Source organism: Artemia sp. Qi Xiang Cuo, chromosome 20 (genome assembly GCF_049724085.1).
Source record: "Artemia sp. Qi Xiang Cuo chromosome 20, ASM4972408v1, whole genome shotgun sequence".
Lineage (NCBI taxonomy): Eukaryota > Metazoa > Arthropoda > Branchiopoda > Anostraca > Artemiidae > Artemia > Artemia sp. Qi Xiang Cuo.
The window spans coordinates 6,425,920-6,439,766 of record NC_142813.1 but is presented as its reverse complement, the minus strand read 5'-3'; the positions used below and the strand labels follow the sequence as shown (position 1 = coordinate 6,439,766).

The 13,847-nt window shown below is 31.7% G+C and overlaps 1 protein-coding gene across 1 annotated transcript in view; it reads right to left on the bottom strand.

Moving 5' to 3' along the window:
* LOC148939815 (polyamine-transporting ATPase 13A3-like) overlaps positions 1-13,847 on the bottom strand; it is a 150,635-nt gene that overhangs the window by 88,286 nt on the left and 48,502 nt on the right. Inside the window, exon 9 of the mRNA XM_089106456.1 lies at positions 419-552. Within this exon, the coding sequence (XP_088962582.1) occupies positions 419-552 (134 nt within the window). The remainder of the gene's footprint in view (positions 1-418; positions 553-13,847) is intronic.

Here is a 13,847-nt window from a genome sequence, read left to right as displayed (position 1 = left end):
TTCATCCGCCCATGTGTACATCTCGTAACCTGTTTTTATTTTATATATATATATATATATTTAGATATATATATATATATATAATATATATATAAATATATATATATATATATATATATATATATATATATATATATATATATATATATATATATATATATATATATATATATATATATATATATATATATATATATATATATATATATATATATATATATATATATATATATATATATATATATATATATATATATATATATATATATATATATATTTTTATTAAATAAAAACGAAATATAAATGAATATTTCGAGATTGCACATCAAACTCAACCACTTCTACTATTTAAATAAACAGATTCTTTTCGGGCCCCAGGGGTCCAAAAAGCAGTATAATACCCAATAAATTGTCTTACATGCTCGCCTTCAAAATATCTGGCTTGAAGAACAGCAGTGCCACCATACAAGACATGACGATTATGCTCTGACTCTAAGAAATGAATGGACGAACTATTTGGCAACGCTGTTTTCATCACAGGAACGCTTTCCCCTATAAAACGATCTCATTTATTTTTGCGTTGTCTTGTCTTAACTTTATGAAAATTGCTTATCAAAAACAGTCATAACAATTACACGGAAACACGTTTAGAGAAACAATATAGCAATTTTTGAGCTTGATACATACATACATTTGGTATTTGCCAGCTATCACATCGCATTCAATTTCACAATTATTAAAGACAAAAAAACACAAACTCCTTCTAAACAATCTAAAATCCAATAAATTACAGACAATAGCAAACCGTTGATCTGAGCCATCTGGCATGATGTTTACTTTTCCTAATGCAGTCTTTTATGCTAATTCCTTGGTACATAACTCTTTTTCTTTCTAAAAATAGATATATTTTTAGTTTTTTTTCTCTTTGTTATAAACCGCTGATCACAATGATCACAATGCTTCTCCACATTGAGTTGTGGAGAAGCACTACTGCTGCTAACCCAACAAAAGTCACACCCACAAAAAGCACGTTTGGTGAAAATCGTTTGCTGGACACCCACAAAAAGCACGTTGATATGACTAAGAGCTTTAGATTGATCCCTTAAACAACTCTATACTTTTAGTACTACAAGCACAAAATAAAAGTTGAAAATAGGGATAAAATCCTTTTTAATAGACAGTGTATAGAAATTCACAAAAATACCAGATATTTCGGTCACATATACAGTGACCGTTTTACTACTGATGACGGTCACTGTATGTGTGACCGAAATATCTGGTATTTTTGTGAATTTCTATAAACTATTAAAAAGGATTTTATCCCTATTTTGAACTTTTATTTTATCGTCATGGAAAGGATAGTGTAGTCTCCGAAATTATCTACTACAACTACAGTTACTGTAACTAATGACGCTAAGAGTATTAAGGGGAAACTTCTAGGAAGTGTTTAGGGGGCGTTCCAATTAAAAGAAAAAACTGTACACGTACAGGTTTTTAAAAAGGCATATAAACAATATCATAGCCAGCACCACTCTATAATAGCCAGAAATATCATTGAAATATCTAAAGAAGCTATTCCGATTCAAAATTAAAAGTTTTTGGGTCCTTTCTAAGAGTAAATAGAGATTGGAGGACAATCAGCCCATCTCTCAAGCCAATTTATTTCTCAGACACATCTAGTCAAAATTTTGAGACAACTATTTTGTTCAGCATAGTAGAACGGTCCAGCAACTATTTCTTTAGGGATATTGGGCATGTCAAACCCAATTATGCCAAACTATGGATTCTTATAGATAAAGAAAACCGAAAAGATATAAAATATTATTTTTTTTATGAAAATGACTATCAATAAAAAACGGACAGATATTAATCTAAAAAAACTTTTCCACAAAACTACCTTCTCAAAGAAAAGTAAAGAGCTCTATTAACCAAAAAATGGGCAGAAATGAAGTCAAGTAATCATCCAAGCGTAAAACTACCACAAATTACTATCAGTAAATAAATGAAACTCAAAACGAACAGATATTAGAATAAATAGCCGAGTTAAACTCGAAAGGAGCAAAAATTAACATTAGTAAGGCTGATAACCCCCATGCCTTCTCAAGACCAGAATATAATTTGCGCTTTACTAAAAACAGTTTGTTTAAATATTTTCACTTTTGTACTTAAATAAGTAAAAAACTTTTTTTACTCACTTTTTTTACCCATTTTTTATTTGAAGGAATAAATATCAGTATAGGTATATTAAACTAACAATCCACGGTCATTTTTTTTTCAGTAAAGCCTAAGTTATGTTCTGGTTTTCAGAAGGTATGGGGGTTGTCAGCCCTAATATTGTTAATTTTTGCTCGTTTTGAGTTTGACTCGGCTATTTATTATAATTTCTGTTCGTTTTGAGTTTCATTTAGTTGTTGATAGTGATTTGTGGTAGTTTCGCGCTTGGAAGATTATTTGACATTATTTCTGCCCCTTTTTGGCTTAATAGAGCTCTTTACAATTCTTTGAAAACTTATTCTGTGGAATTTTTTTAAATTAATACAAATATATGACACCGTCATTCAGCCAGGGGGCGGCTGGCGCCCCTTGCCCCCCCCCCCTTATGGGCGCCCATGCTGAGAAACGTTCCTTTACACGGTGTATTTTTTAGCTTTGCTTAAAAACGAACAATAGAAATGACAAGTAAGCCAAATTTCGACAAAAAAAAATCCAACATACGGTAAATTCTTACATTTATTTGGACTAATAAATAAATAATGACTGCTTTTTAGGTATTTGTATTAAAATGCACATAAAGTATAGTAAAGGGAGAAAATGAACCATTTGAGGCCAAAACATTTCAGTGGTTCCACGAAACAGCATCTAATGCTTTAATAAGGGGTTCCTCTAGCACCATAGTATAGTAAAGTATAGTAAAGGGAAAAAATGAACCATTTGAGGCCAAAACATTTCAGTGGTTCCACGAAACAGCATCTAATACTTTAATAAGGGGTTCCTCTAGCACCATAGTTTTTCTTTAATTTTCTTAAGCTAATATGTGCTTTTTATTGAATTACTGATTTAAAAAAACTAAGTTTTTCTGATTAAAGTAAAGAGGGAAGTTGAGACGCAAAACGAACGCGATTTATGACAGGAAAACTCTCAAGTGGCCTGCAGCAAATAAAAGAATGTTATTATTAAAATTATTCTATTATTATTAATTATTATTATTATTATAATAATAATTATTATTAATATTATTCTATATATATATATAGAACTTCAATAGTCGTTTAACGGCCATGAAATCAATAACTTTTCAGACACGATTTTATATCTGTAAAACCACAAGAAAGCATAGCTTTCGGTGTGCTTGTAACTGAACCAGCGTGTAACTGAATCAAAGTGCAACTGAACCACCCTGCGACCGAACCCCAGTATAACCGAACCCCCTTGCAACTGAACCCTCGTATAATTGAACCACCGGGCAACTGAACTCCACTTAACTAAACCCTCGTGCAACTAAACCGCCGTGCAACTCAACCCCATTTAACTGAACCCCCGTGCAACTGAACCACCACGCAACTGAACCACCGTGCAACTGAACTACATTGCAACTGAATCCTCGTGTAACTGAACCACCACGCAACTGGACCACCGTGCAACTGAATCCTCGTGTAACTGAACCATCGTGCAACTGAACCACTTAACTCAGTTTTTGGTTTCTCGGGTTTTCTGTTTGCGGAAATCTCGAAATTTGTGGGGGTTGGTTTTGATGGGGCCAGCAACATGTCAGGCTGCTATTCTGGTGCACAGGCTTTTTTTAATATGTTTTTTTTTATTTATAGGATCAAAATGTGGGGGAGAGAAATGTGGGGGAGGGGTAAAAGATTTTTTTAAGAAAATAAAAAAAAATAAGATGCATTATTATTGGGTAAAACACGAGTTAGAATTTTTACATGTTCAACCTTTATGGGATTGCTTGTTTCTTAAAGTCATTATATAAACGCCTTTAAATATCATTCATAAAAAAGTTTTGTTTTATTTTTGCAAAAAAAAGAAGGAGGATCCACAAACCTAATTAAGCTGATTTATTTATCTTTTTTTCAGAGGAATCAAACCTCCTGGACGTTAACTAATAAACAAATGTGTTTAAAATATTTGACCTTTGTGAATTTAGATAATGAATTTTGATCAGATATCTTTGAGGAGATTGCAGCTGAAAAGGATATGGGAGGGGGCTGGTAGAACTCCATCTTTATTTTCAAATTGCCCAGAAAGTTTAAACTTCATACCCTCAGGTTTACACCCTCAGCTGTTCTCGACACATTGCAGATACGTCGTCACATAAAACTGGATGTAAATAGTACCTCTTGATTTAGTTGAGGATGCCCCTAAACATTTTCCGAACGATGTGACGGCTAATACCATAAGCCATAGTAAATATTTCTGGTATTTCCTTTTCACAATCAATAAAGGAAAAAATGTTTTTTGATTGTGTTTTGTATTCTTCATGACATTTTCCTGAAGTTTGACCTTAATACTCCATGCTTTTTTTTATTTATAGGATCAAACTTGCCCTCTCTTGATATAAAAAAAAAAAAAAAAAACAAAAAAAAAAAAAAAAAAAAAAACACCTTGTAAGTTAACAATAGGCAACTTGCATAACCTACAGCCCTTGCACCAGGGGCTAACTTGGAGGCATAGTTATTTAATCTTTGAGCTGTTTTAAATAACATGGTCATCTCAAAATTATCGATCGGATGTATTTGGGGAAAAAAGAGGGCGGGAGTGGAAGCCTTCCGATCACTTTTTACTCTTAAAAAGTGCACTGGAACTTTTGATTTCCAGTCGAATGAGTACCCCCCCCCCCCCAAGTTCATACAAAAGTCTTTTCCATAAAAACTATATGTGTTAACATTGAGTAGCTAGCTTAACTTACAGCCCTTGCTCCAGGAGCTGTTGGTGGGATTGTTAATCATAGAGGCATGGTTATTTGACCTTTATACTATTTTGAATAAATGATTTTTTTAAATTTTGATCTGATGCATTTGGGGGGGGGAGGCTGATTGCCCTCTGATTACCTTTGATTCTTCGAAATTGAACTTCAAATTTCACCTTAAATTTTAACAATTGGTAACTTGCAACAACCTACAGACCTTGCCCTGAGGACCGTGTGGGTTTTTGTTAATCACGTTTATTGATGACGTTTTATTATTCGCTTGTAAATTGAAAGTTTTAGTGCCGTTTTTAAAAGTCAAAAGTGATTGGAGGACATCACCCCCCCCCCCCCAGGAAAAACATCCTGTGGAAAATACCTTCGCGAAATACTAAATCGCAGAAAATACCCCCCCCCCCGCAAAATACCTCCCCATGAAAAACATTCCCCCAAAAAATGCTCTTTGCGGTTGGTTGGTATCCAATTTCTTTCGACTTATAAAAAGACTAGGCCTGGGGATTATAAAACAATTTCTACCTCCATTCTCCTCTCGTCTCTCCCTTAGAGCTAATTCTGTATTTTTCCGAAGGCTCAAAGAGAGCTGGGATGTTTTGGCATTAAAATGCACCCTTTGAGATATTTCCCTCTCTCCCTAGCTAACAAAACAATCAAAAAACCTCATTGCAGAAGTTTTAGTGCCTTTTTAAGTTTTGTAATTTGTCCATTGCTTACAGATAGTGTTTGCTATTGGAAACAAGGATATTTTTCGCACGAGTGTTTTCTGATGGGGAAGGGGGGAGGGGGTCTGGAGGATTCCATAAGAAGCAGATTTTTCCACAGTGGGGGGGGGGCAAAAATTACACATAAATTTCTCTTTTCCACTTTCCTTTGCACTTCTCAACTAAACTAAAAAATAAAAAAACTTAAATAAAATATTCAAATTTGGAAAACCATATTTTCACGAGGGGGTATTTTCCAAGGTAGGGTTTTTCCATGGGAGAGGGGGGAGGGGTAAATTTCTAGACCCGTAGACAGAGCGAAGGGAACCCCCATTAACAGACATAAAAAAGAGAAATAAATCTGGCTTTAAGAGTTTATGACATCCGATTTTCTTCGTTTTTGTGACAACAAAACACAGCTTTTTTATTAATCATCATGACTTTAAAAAGCAAACAATTTATTTATTCATTTATTTACACAATTTATTCATTTATTTCATACTTTAAAAAGCAAACAATTTATTTATTCATTTATTTCAACAATTTATTCATTTATTTCATGACTTTAAAAAGCAAACAATTTATTTATTCATTTATTTCAACAATTTATTCATTTATTTCATGACTTTAAAAAACAAACAATTTATTTATTCATTTATTTCAACAATTTATTCATTTATTTCATGATTTTAAAAAGCAAACAATTTATTTATTCATTTATTTCAACAATTTATTCATTTATTTCATGACTTTAAAAAGCAAACAATTTATTCATTCATTTCAACAATTTATTCATTTATTTCATGACTTTAAAAAGCAAACAATTTATTTATTCATTTATTTCAACAATTTATTCATTTATTTCATGACTTTAAAAAGCAAACAATTTATTTATTCATTTATTTCAACAATTTATTCATTTATTTCGCGATTTTAAAAAGCAAACAATTTATTTATTCATTTATTTCAAAAATTTATTCATTTATTTAATGAATTTAAAAATAAAACAATTTATTCATTTATTTCAACAATTTATTCATTTATTTCATGACTTTAAAAAGCAAACAATTTATTTATTCATTTATTTCAACAATTTATTCATTTATTTCATGACTTTAAAAAGCAAACAATTTATTTATTCATTTATTTCAACAATTTATTCATTTATTTCATGACTTTAAAAAGCAAACAATTTATTTATTCATTTATTTTAACAATTTATTCATTTATTTCATGACTTTAAAAAGCAAAAAATTTATTTATTCTTTTATTTCAACAATTTATTCATTTATTTCATGATTTTAAAAAGCGAACAATTTATTTATTCATTTATTTCAACAATTTATTCATTTATTTCGCGACTTTAAAAAGCAAACAATTTATTTATTAATTTATTTCAACAATTTATTCATTTATTTCATGACTTTAAAAAGCAAACATTTTATTTATTCATTTATTTCAACAATTTATTCATTTATTTCATGACTTTAAAAAGCAAACAATTTATTTATTCATTTATTTCAACAATTTATTCATTTATTTCATGACTTTAAAAAGCAAACAATTTATTTATTCATTTATTTCATGACTTTAAAAAGCAAACAATTTATTTATTAATTTATTTTAACAATTTATTCATTTATTTCATGACTTTAAAAATCAAAGAATTCATTTATTCATTTATTTCAACAATTTCTTCATTTATTTCATGACTTTAAAAATCGAACAATTTATTCATTAATTTATTTTAAAAATTTATTCATTTATTTCCTGATTTTAAAAAGCGAAGAATTTATTCATTAATTTATTTCAACAATTTATTCATTTATTTTATGATTTTAAAAAGAGCACATTTTATTTATTAATTTATTTCAAAAATTTATTCATTTATTTCATGACTTTAAAAAGCAAACAATTTATTTATTCATTTATTTCAACAATTTATTCATTTATTTCGTGACTTTAAAAAGCGAACAATTTATTTATTCATTTATTTCAACAATTTATTCATTTATTTCATGATTTTAAAAAGCGAACAATTTATTTATTCATTTATTTCAACAATTTATTCATTTATTTCGTGATTTTAAAAAGCGAACAATTTATTTATTCATTTATTTCAACAATTTATTCATTTATTTCATGACTTTAAAAAGCGAACAATTTATTTATTCATTTATTTTAACAATTTATTCATTTATTTCGTGATTTTAAAAAGCGAACAATTTATTTATTCATTTATTTCAACAATTTATTCATTTATTTCATGACTTTAAAAAGCAAACAATTTATTTATTCATTTATTTCAACAATTTATTCATTTATTTCGTGACTTTAAAAAGCAAAAAATTTATTTATTCATTTATTTCAACAATTTATTCATTTATTTCATGACTTTAAAAATCAAAAAATTTATTTATTCATTTATTTAATGAATTTAAAAAGCAAACAATTTATTTATTAATTTATTTTAACAATTTATTAATTTATTTCAAGACTTTAAAAAGCCAACAATTCATTTATTCATTTATTTAAACAATTTATTCATTTATTTCGTGAATTTAAAAAGCAAACAATTTATTTATTCATTTATTTCAACAATTTATTCATTTATTTCATGACTTTAAAAAGCAAACAATTTATTCATTCATTTATTTCAACAATTTATTCATTTATTTCATGACTTTAAAAAGCAAACAATTTATTTATTCATTTATTTCAACAATTTATTCATTTATTTCATGACTTTAAAAAGCAAACAATTTATTTATTCATTTATTTCAACAATTTATTCATTTATTTCATGACTTTAAAAAGCAAACAATTTATTTATTAATTTATTTAAACAATTTATTAATTTATTTAATGACTTTAAAAAGCAAACATTTTATTTATTCATTTATTTCAACAATTTATTCATTTATTTCATGACTTTAAAAAGCAAACAATTTATTTATTCATTTATTTCAACAATTTATTCATTTATTTAATGACTTTAAAAATCAAACAATTTATTTATTCATTTATTTAATGACTTTAAAAAGCAAACAATTTATTTATTCATTTATTTCAACAATTTATACATTTATTTCATGACTTTAAAAAGCAAACAATTTATTTATTAATTTATTTCAACAATTTATTCATTTATTTCATGACTTTAAAAAGCAAAGAATTCATTTATTCATTTATTTCAACAATTTCTTCATTTATTTCATGACTTTAAAAATCAAACAATTTATTCATTAATTTATTTCAACAATATATTCATTTATTTACCGATATTAAAAATCAAATAATTTATTCATTAATTTATTTCAACAATTTATTCATTTATTTTATGATTTTAAAAAGAGAACATTATCTTTATTAATTTATTTCAACAATTTATTAATTTATTTCATGACTTTAAAAAGCAAACAATTCCAACAAGGTTGAACATGTAGAGATTCTAACTTGTGTTTTACTCAATGTAAGTACCGTGGTTGAGTTGCACAAGAGGTCAGCTATACGAGGATTCAGTTACACGGTGGTTCAGTTGCATGGTGGTTCAGGTGCACGGTGGTTCAGTTGCACGGGGGTTCAGTTGCACGGGGGTTCAGTTAGACGGGGTTTAGTTAAATGAGGTTGAGTTGCACGGGGGATGAGTTGCACGAGGGCTCAGTTAAATCGGGTTCAGTCACACGAGGGTTCAGTTACACGGGGTTGCAGTTTCACGGGGGTTCAGTTGCATGGGGGTTCAGCGGCCCGGTAATTTCAGCTGCACAGTGGTTCAGCTGCACGGTGGTTCAGTTACATGAAACCCTAGCTTTCAGTAAAGCGCTAATTGATCAGAATTCTACCAATATATAGAAATATAACAAGTCTGTTTGTAAAATTAGTTTTTCAAAAATATGGTGCATATTTTTTTATTATGTTGTATATTTATTTACGAAGAAGCATCAAGTAAAGTTCGTCTGAAGTATCACTTTCGATCTTTACTTACATCAGAAAACTTCGTTTTAACAGTAAGCAAAAATATTAACAGTAAGCCTTACAAAACAAATCCAACTCAAGTTAAGATATGAATGAAGATAACATGATTTTTTGCCAAAACAGGACATCAAATACAGGTTTAAAATCACATCTATCTTAAACTTTGCTTTAAAAAATCCAGGATTTGTCAAAAAACGAGTCAATGGTGTTTAGTCCAATCATTTTGGCGGTTTCAACCTCAGAATTTGAGATTGAACAGTATTCATCTGAATAGAATTTTATTCAAGATTAGCCGGTGACCCTGATTAAAACATACCATACAAAGTATAAAAAATTATAAATATTGTTTATGAATAATTTTATTTTTTATTAATTGTTACATCATATCTAACAATTTTTACTTTAATTACGGGTATAGACGTATTCCCCCACGGTATTCCCCCCCCCCGAATAATTCCCACCCACATCTTCCCTGGATAATTCCAGACGTTCATTAGAAGGGAAATTGAAAGTTATTTATTGCTGTTAAAGTGTATGCACCACTACTAATTGGTAGAATTGGTAAATTGGTGGTAAATTTACCAGTAAATTACAGGTAAATCGCTTTTTCAATTTTCTGCCTGAGATCCAAAATATTGAACTGTAAGTAAAATTCTGGACAAAACTTTGGATGAACAGTAGTTTTCTTGAATAAGTTCTAAATATTCAAGGAATATTTAGGCGAATGTTGAACTAAATCAAAACGAACTATGAGCATGTAGATTTTGAAAAAGGTGACAAAGCAATATCTCGAGAACGGCTTACATTATTAAGTTATAATTTTTAGGCTAATTTATAGGGTGTTTAACAGCAATAAATCAATTTCTATTTTCCTTCAAATTAACATATGGAATTATCCAGGGGGAATAAGAGTGGGAATTATCCGCGGGGGGGATTTCCGCTGGGGAGGATTTTCTGCAAGGGAGGGGAAATTTCTGCGGGAATTTTTTCGGGAGGAAATTTTTTGCGGTTGGGGTGTGGGGTATTTTCGAGGGAGTGAATTTTCTGGCGTTTGGGTGTTTACTGGCCTATAATAAACAAAAAAAGAAAAGAAAATCAATCATAATGGTTTACAAAAAACGTCATAGAAAAATCAAAATACCATATACCTTGTCGCAGTGTAGTGGATTTGGCCGAGACTCATGACTTAAGGGCTCACGGTTCAAATCCCGCGTGTCGCAAGGAATTCATTCTTTAATTATAATTCTTTAATTTTAATTAAATAATATAAACTTAAAAAGGGCTCATTCGATTGGATATTGAGAGGACTAGTGCCCTTTTTAATAGTAGAAAGTGATCGGAGAGCAACCCCCCCCCCCTACGTCTATCATTTCGCCAGACACTTCCGGTCACAATTTTAAGATAGACATTTTGTTCAACGTAGTTTAATGGTCTAGAAATAATGTCGTTGAGGATGAAACCCCCCCCCAGCCTTAAGGGCAAGGATTGTAAGTTATACCCTGGGGGCATATAAGGTTTTTTTTTAGAAAGCATGGTCATGTAAACTTCGGTGGGGACTCATTTGATTGGTAATAAGAAGCTCTAGCGCCCATTTTAAGAGTCAAAGTGATCGGAAAGCAGGTACCCGCCCCCCCCCCCCCAAGCACACGTCGTAATGTCCCGAACTGCATCTAAAAGAAATCTTGAGATAGCCATTTTGTTTAAAATAGTCCAAATATCATATAACAAGGCTTTTTGGATTGAAACATACCCCCAAAGCCAGGGGGCAAGCGTTGTAAGTTATGCCCCGAGGGCATTTAAGGTTTATTTGGAAGGGATTGTTGTATAAATTTTAGAGGAGCATCATATGGTTGAAAATAGGAAGTTCTCTTTTAAGAGCCAAAGTGATGGAGGGCAGCTAGACCCCCCCCACTACCCCTCTTTTCACCATACGAGTCTGATTGAAATTGAGAGATATCGATTTTGCTCAAAATAGTCCGAAAAACATATAACTGTGCCTCTAGGTTTGATACAACCCCCAGTACCCTAGGAACAGGGTTGCAAGTCGTGCCCAAGGGACAGGGTTGCAAGTCATGCCCTGAGGGCATATAAGGTTTTTATGGAATGGGTGGCCGTATAAACTTCAGATGGGGATTATTTGATTTGAAATTGGTAGTTAAAGTACCCTTGTTAAGAGTGAAAGTAATCAGAGGGCAGCTACCCCCCCCCCCCCACCCCATACGTCGTGTTTTCCCGAAATACATCCAATAAAAATTTTGAGACCGTCAATTTAAGAATGCCCCTAATATAGAGTCATCAGCGAGTACCATGACCCATTTTAAGGAAAATGTCGGACAAAAGTTTCACCGTGAACCTGGGTCTTTATCAGCGTCACAAAAAAGTTTAGTAACGAGTTTGGTTTCTGAAAATAATCGGTTTAACCTGGAAGAAACTTGCAATTCAAGATCGCGTTCAGGATCTTCATTCTCAATTCAATCCTTCTTTTGTGTAGTGGAGGAGCCTAGTAGTGATAACGAAATAAATGGGGTGAACAGTGAAAATTCGGTTATTAAAAAAGGCTCCACATCAACTTTTGTCGGGCCTGTAGGGGCTCCCAAACGTAACAGCCAACAAAGTATTAGCCCAGATGACCACCTCATACAGAAGAGTAAGCCGGTTAGAGCTGACGACCCTAAAACATGGAGCCTAGGCGGCTATTTAACCCATCACAATCCATTCGCTCAGATAGTGGATAGGATAAGCAGGGCCATGGTGCAAATTACGAGCGTCATTTAGGGCATTGGAATGTTCAGGGTTTTTCGTATCTCAAAGAAGAGTGTCTTCTTAAATGTCGTAATTTTTCAGTTGTATCATTAATAGAAACGTGACTGGAAAAAGAGGAGAGAGTAGAAGGTTTTTCTTATTTTGGATCACAAAGAATGCGATCGTAGAATGGTAGAACTTATGGAGGAGTTGCATTATTGATAACGAAAAGATGGCGAAATGTACCTCGGTTGAAAAGTGTTTCATGTAATCTAGCATGGGTGCGAGTATCTTTAGGTGGTAACTCGCTTATCTTTTGTTCAGTGTATTTACCACCGGAAACTAGTACTTTTAGTGATGAAGATACCTGCGAGATATTAGAAAATGAGATGGATCGTTTTTCAGAACAGTTTCCGTCAGATTATGTTATTTTTCTAGGGGATTTTAACGGATATAAAGGGGAGGACGAAGAAGCCCGTGAGGAGGAGGTGGATCTCGAACTAGAAAAAATGAATGGAGTTTATACGATTGAGCCGTCGGTTATGAGTAGGACGAGTAAGGACGGTCATCGGAGAAAGCATAATTGGGGTAAAAAATTATTGGATTTTTGTGGTAAGCAGAATTTGGTTATTTTGAATGGGAGGAAAGGGAAGGATAAAGGAGGGGGGGATTTTACATGTTTTTCGGGTAAATCTCCAAGTGTTATAGATTATGGGGTTGTTAGTCTGAAGCTTCTTTCTTGTTGTGTGGATTTTGAGGTGATGGCGCTGGCTGGGTCGGATCACATGCCTATTAGGGTTGAATTTGGAGGGGGAGGATGGGCTGAGAGCCGGAAAAAAATTGGGGTCAAGGGAAAGTTGGGTAATGAGCTTGAATGGAGGGAAGGTTTAAGGTTTGATAATGATAGTGAGGAGAAGTTGAAAAAGGTACTAGTTGAAGATAGAGGGCTGGATTCATTTATTCAGAAGAGTGAAGATATTGCAAGGGAAGGGGATATAGCAGGTTCTGTTGATTTTTTGTCGGGGGTTTTGTATAAGATTGAAACTAAGGTGACAAGTAGGAGAAAATATGGTAGGAGTACTGGTTTGATGAGTTTTTTTTTATAAAGAATGGGAGGAAAAGAAGGAGGTTTTAGGAGCTTTTAGATTGCTTAAGGCTAGTAGTACAGTTGATCTGGAAAAAAAAATTACAGGTTTTTAGGGACAAGCGAAGGGGATATAAAAGACTTCTTAAGTTGAAGAAGAGACGTTTTGAAGAGGAAGAGAGCCAAAAAATACGGGAAAAATTTAGTGTGAATGATGCAACGGAGTTCTGGAAGTTAATTAGGAAATCAACAAAAAATAGAAGGTTGACTGATTCAGTCCCTCACGCCGAAACCTTGCCAGAATACTTAGAACAAAAATACAAAGAGATATACACCGAAGAGGATAAAGAAAAATCTGATGAGGAGATGGATAGTTTAGAAGAGACAGCCGATATTGAGTTGGATTTAGAAG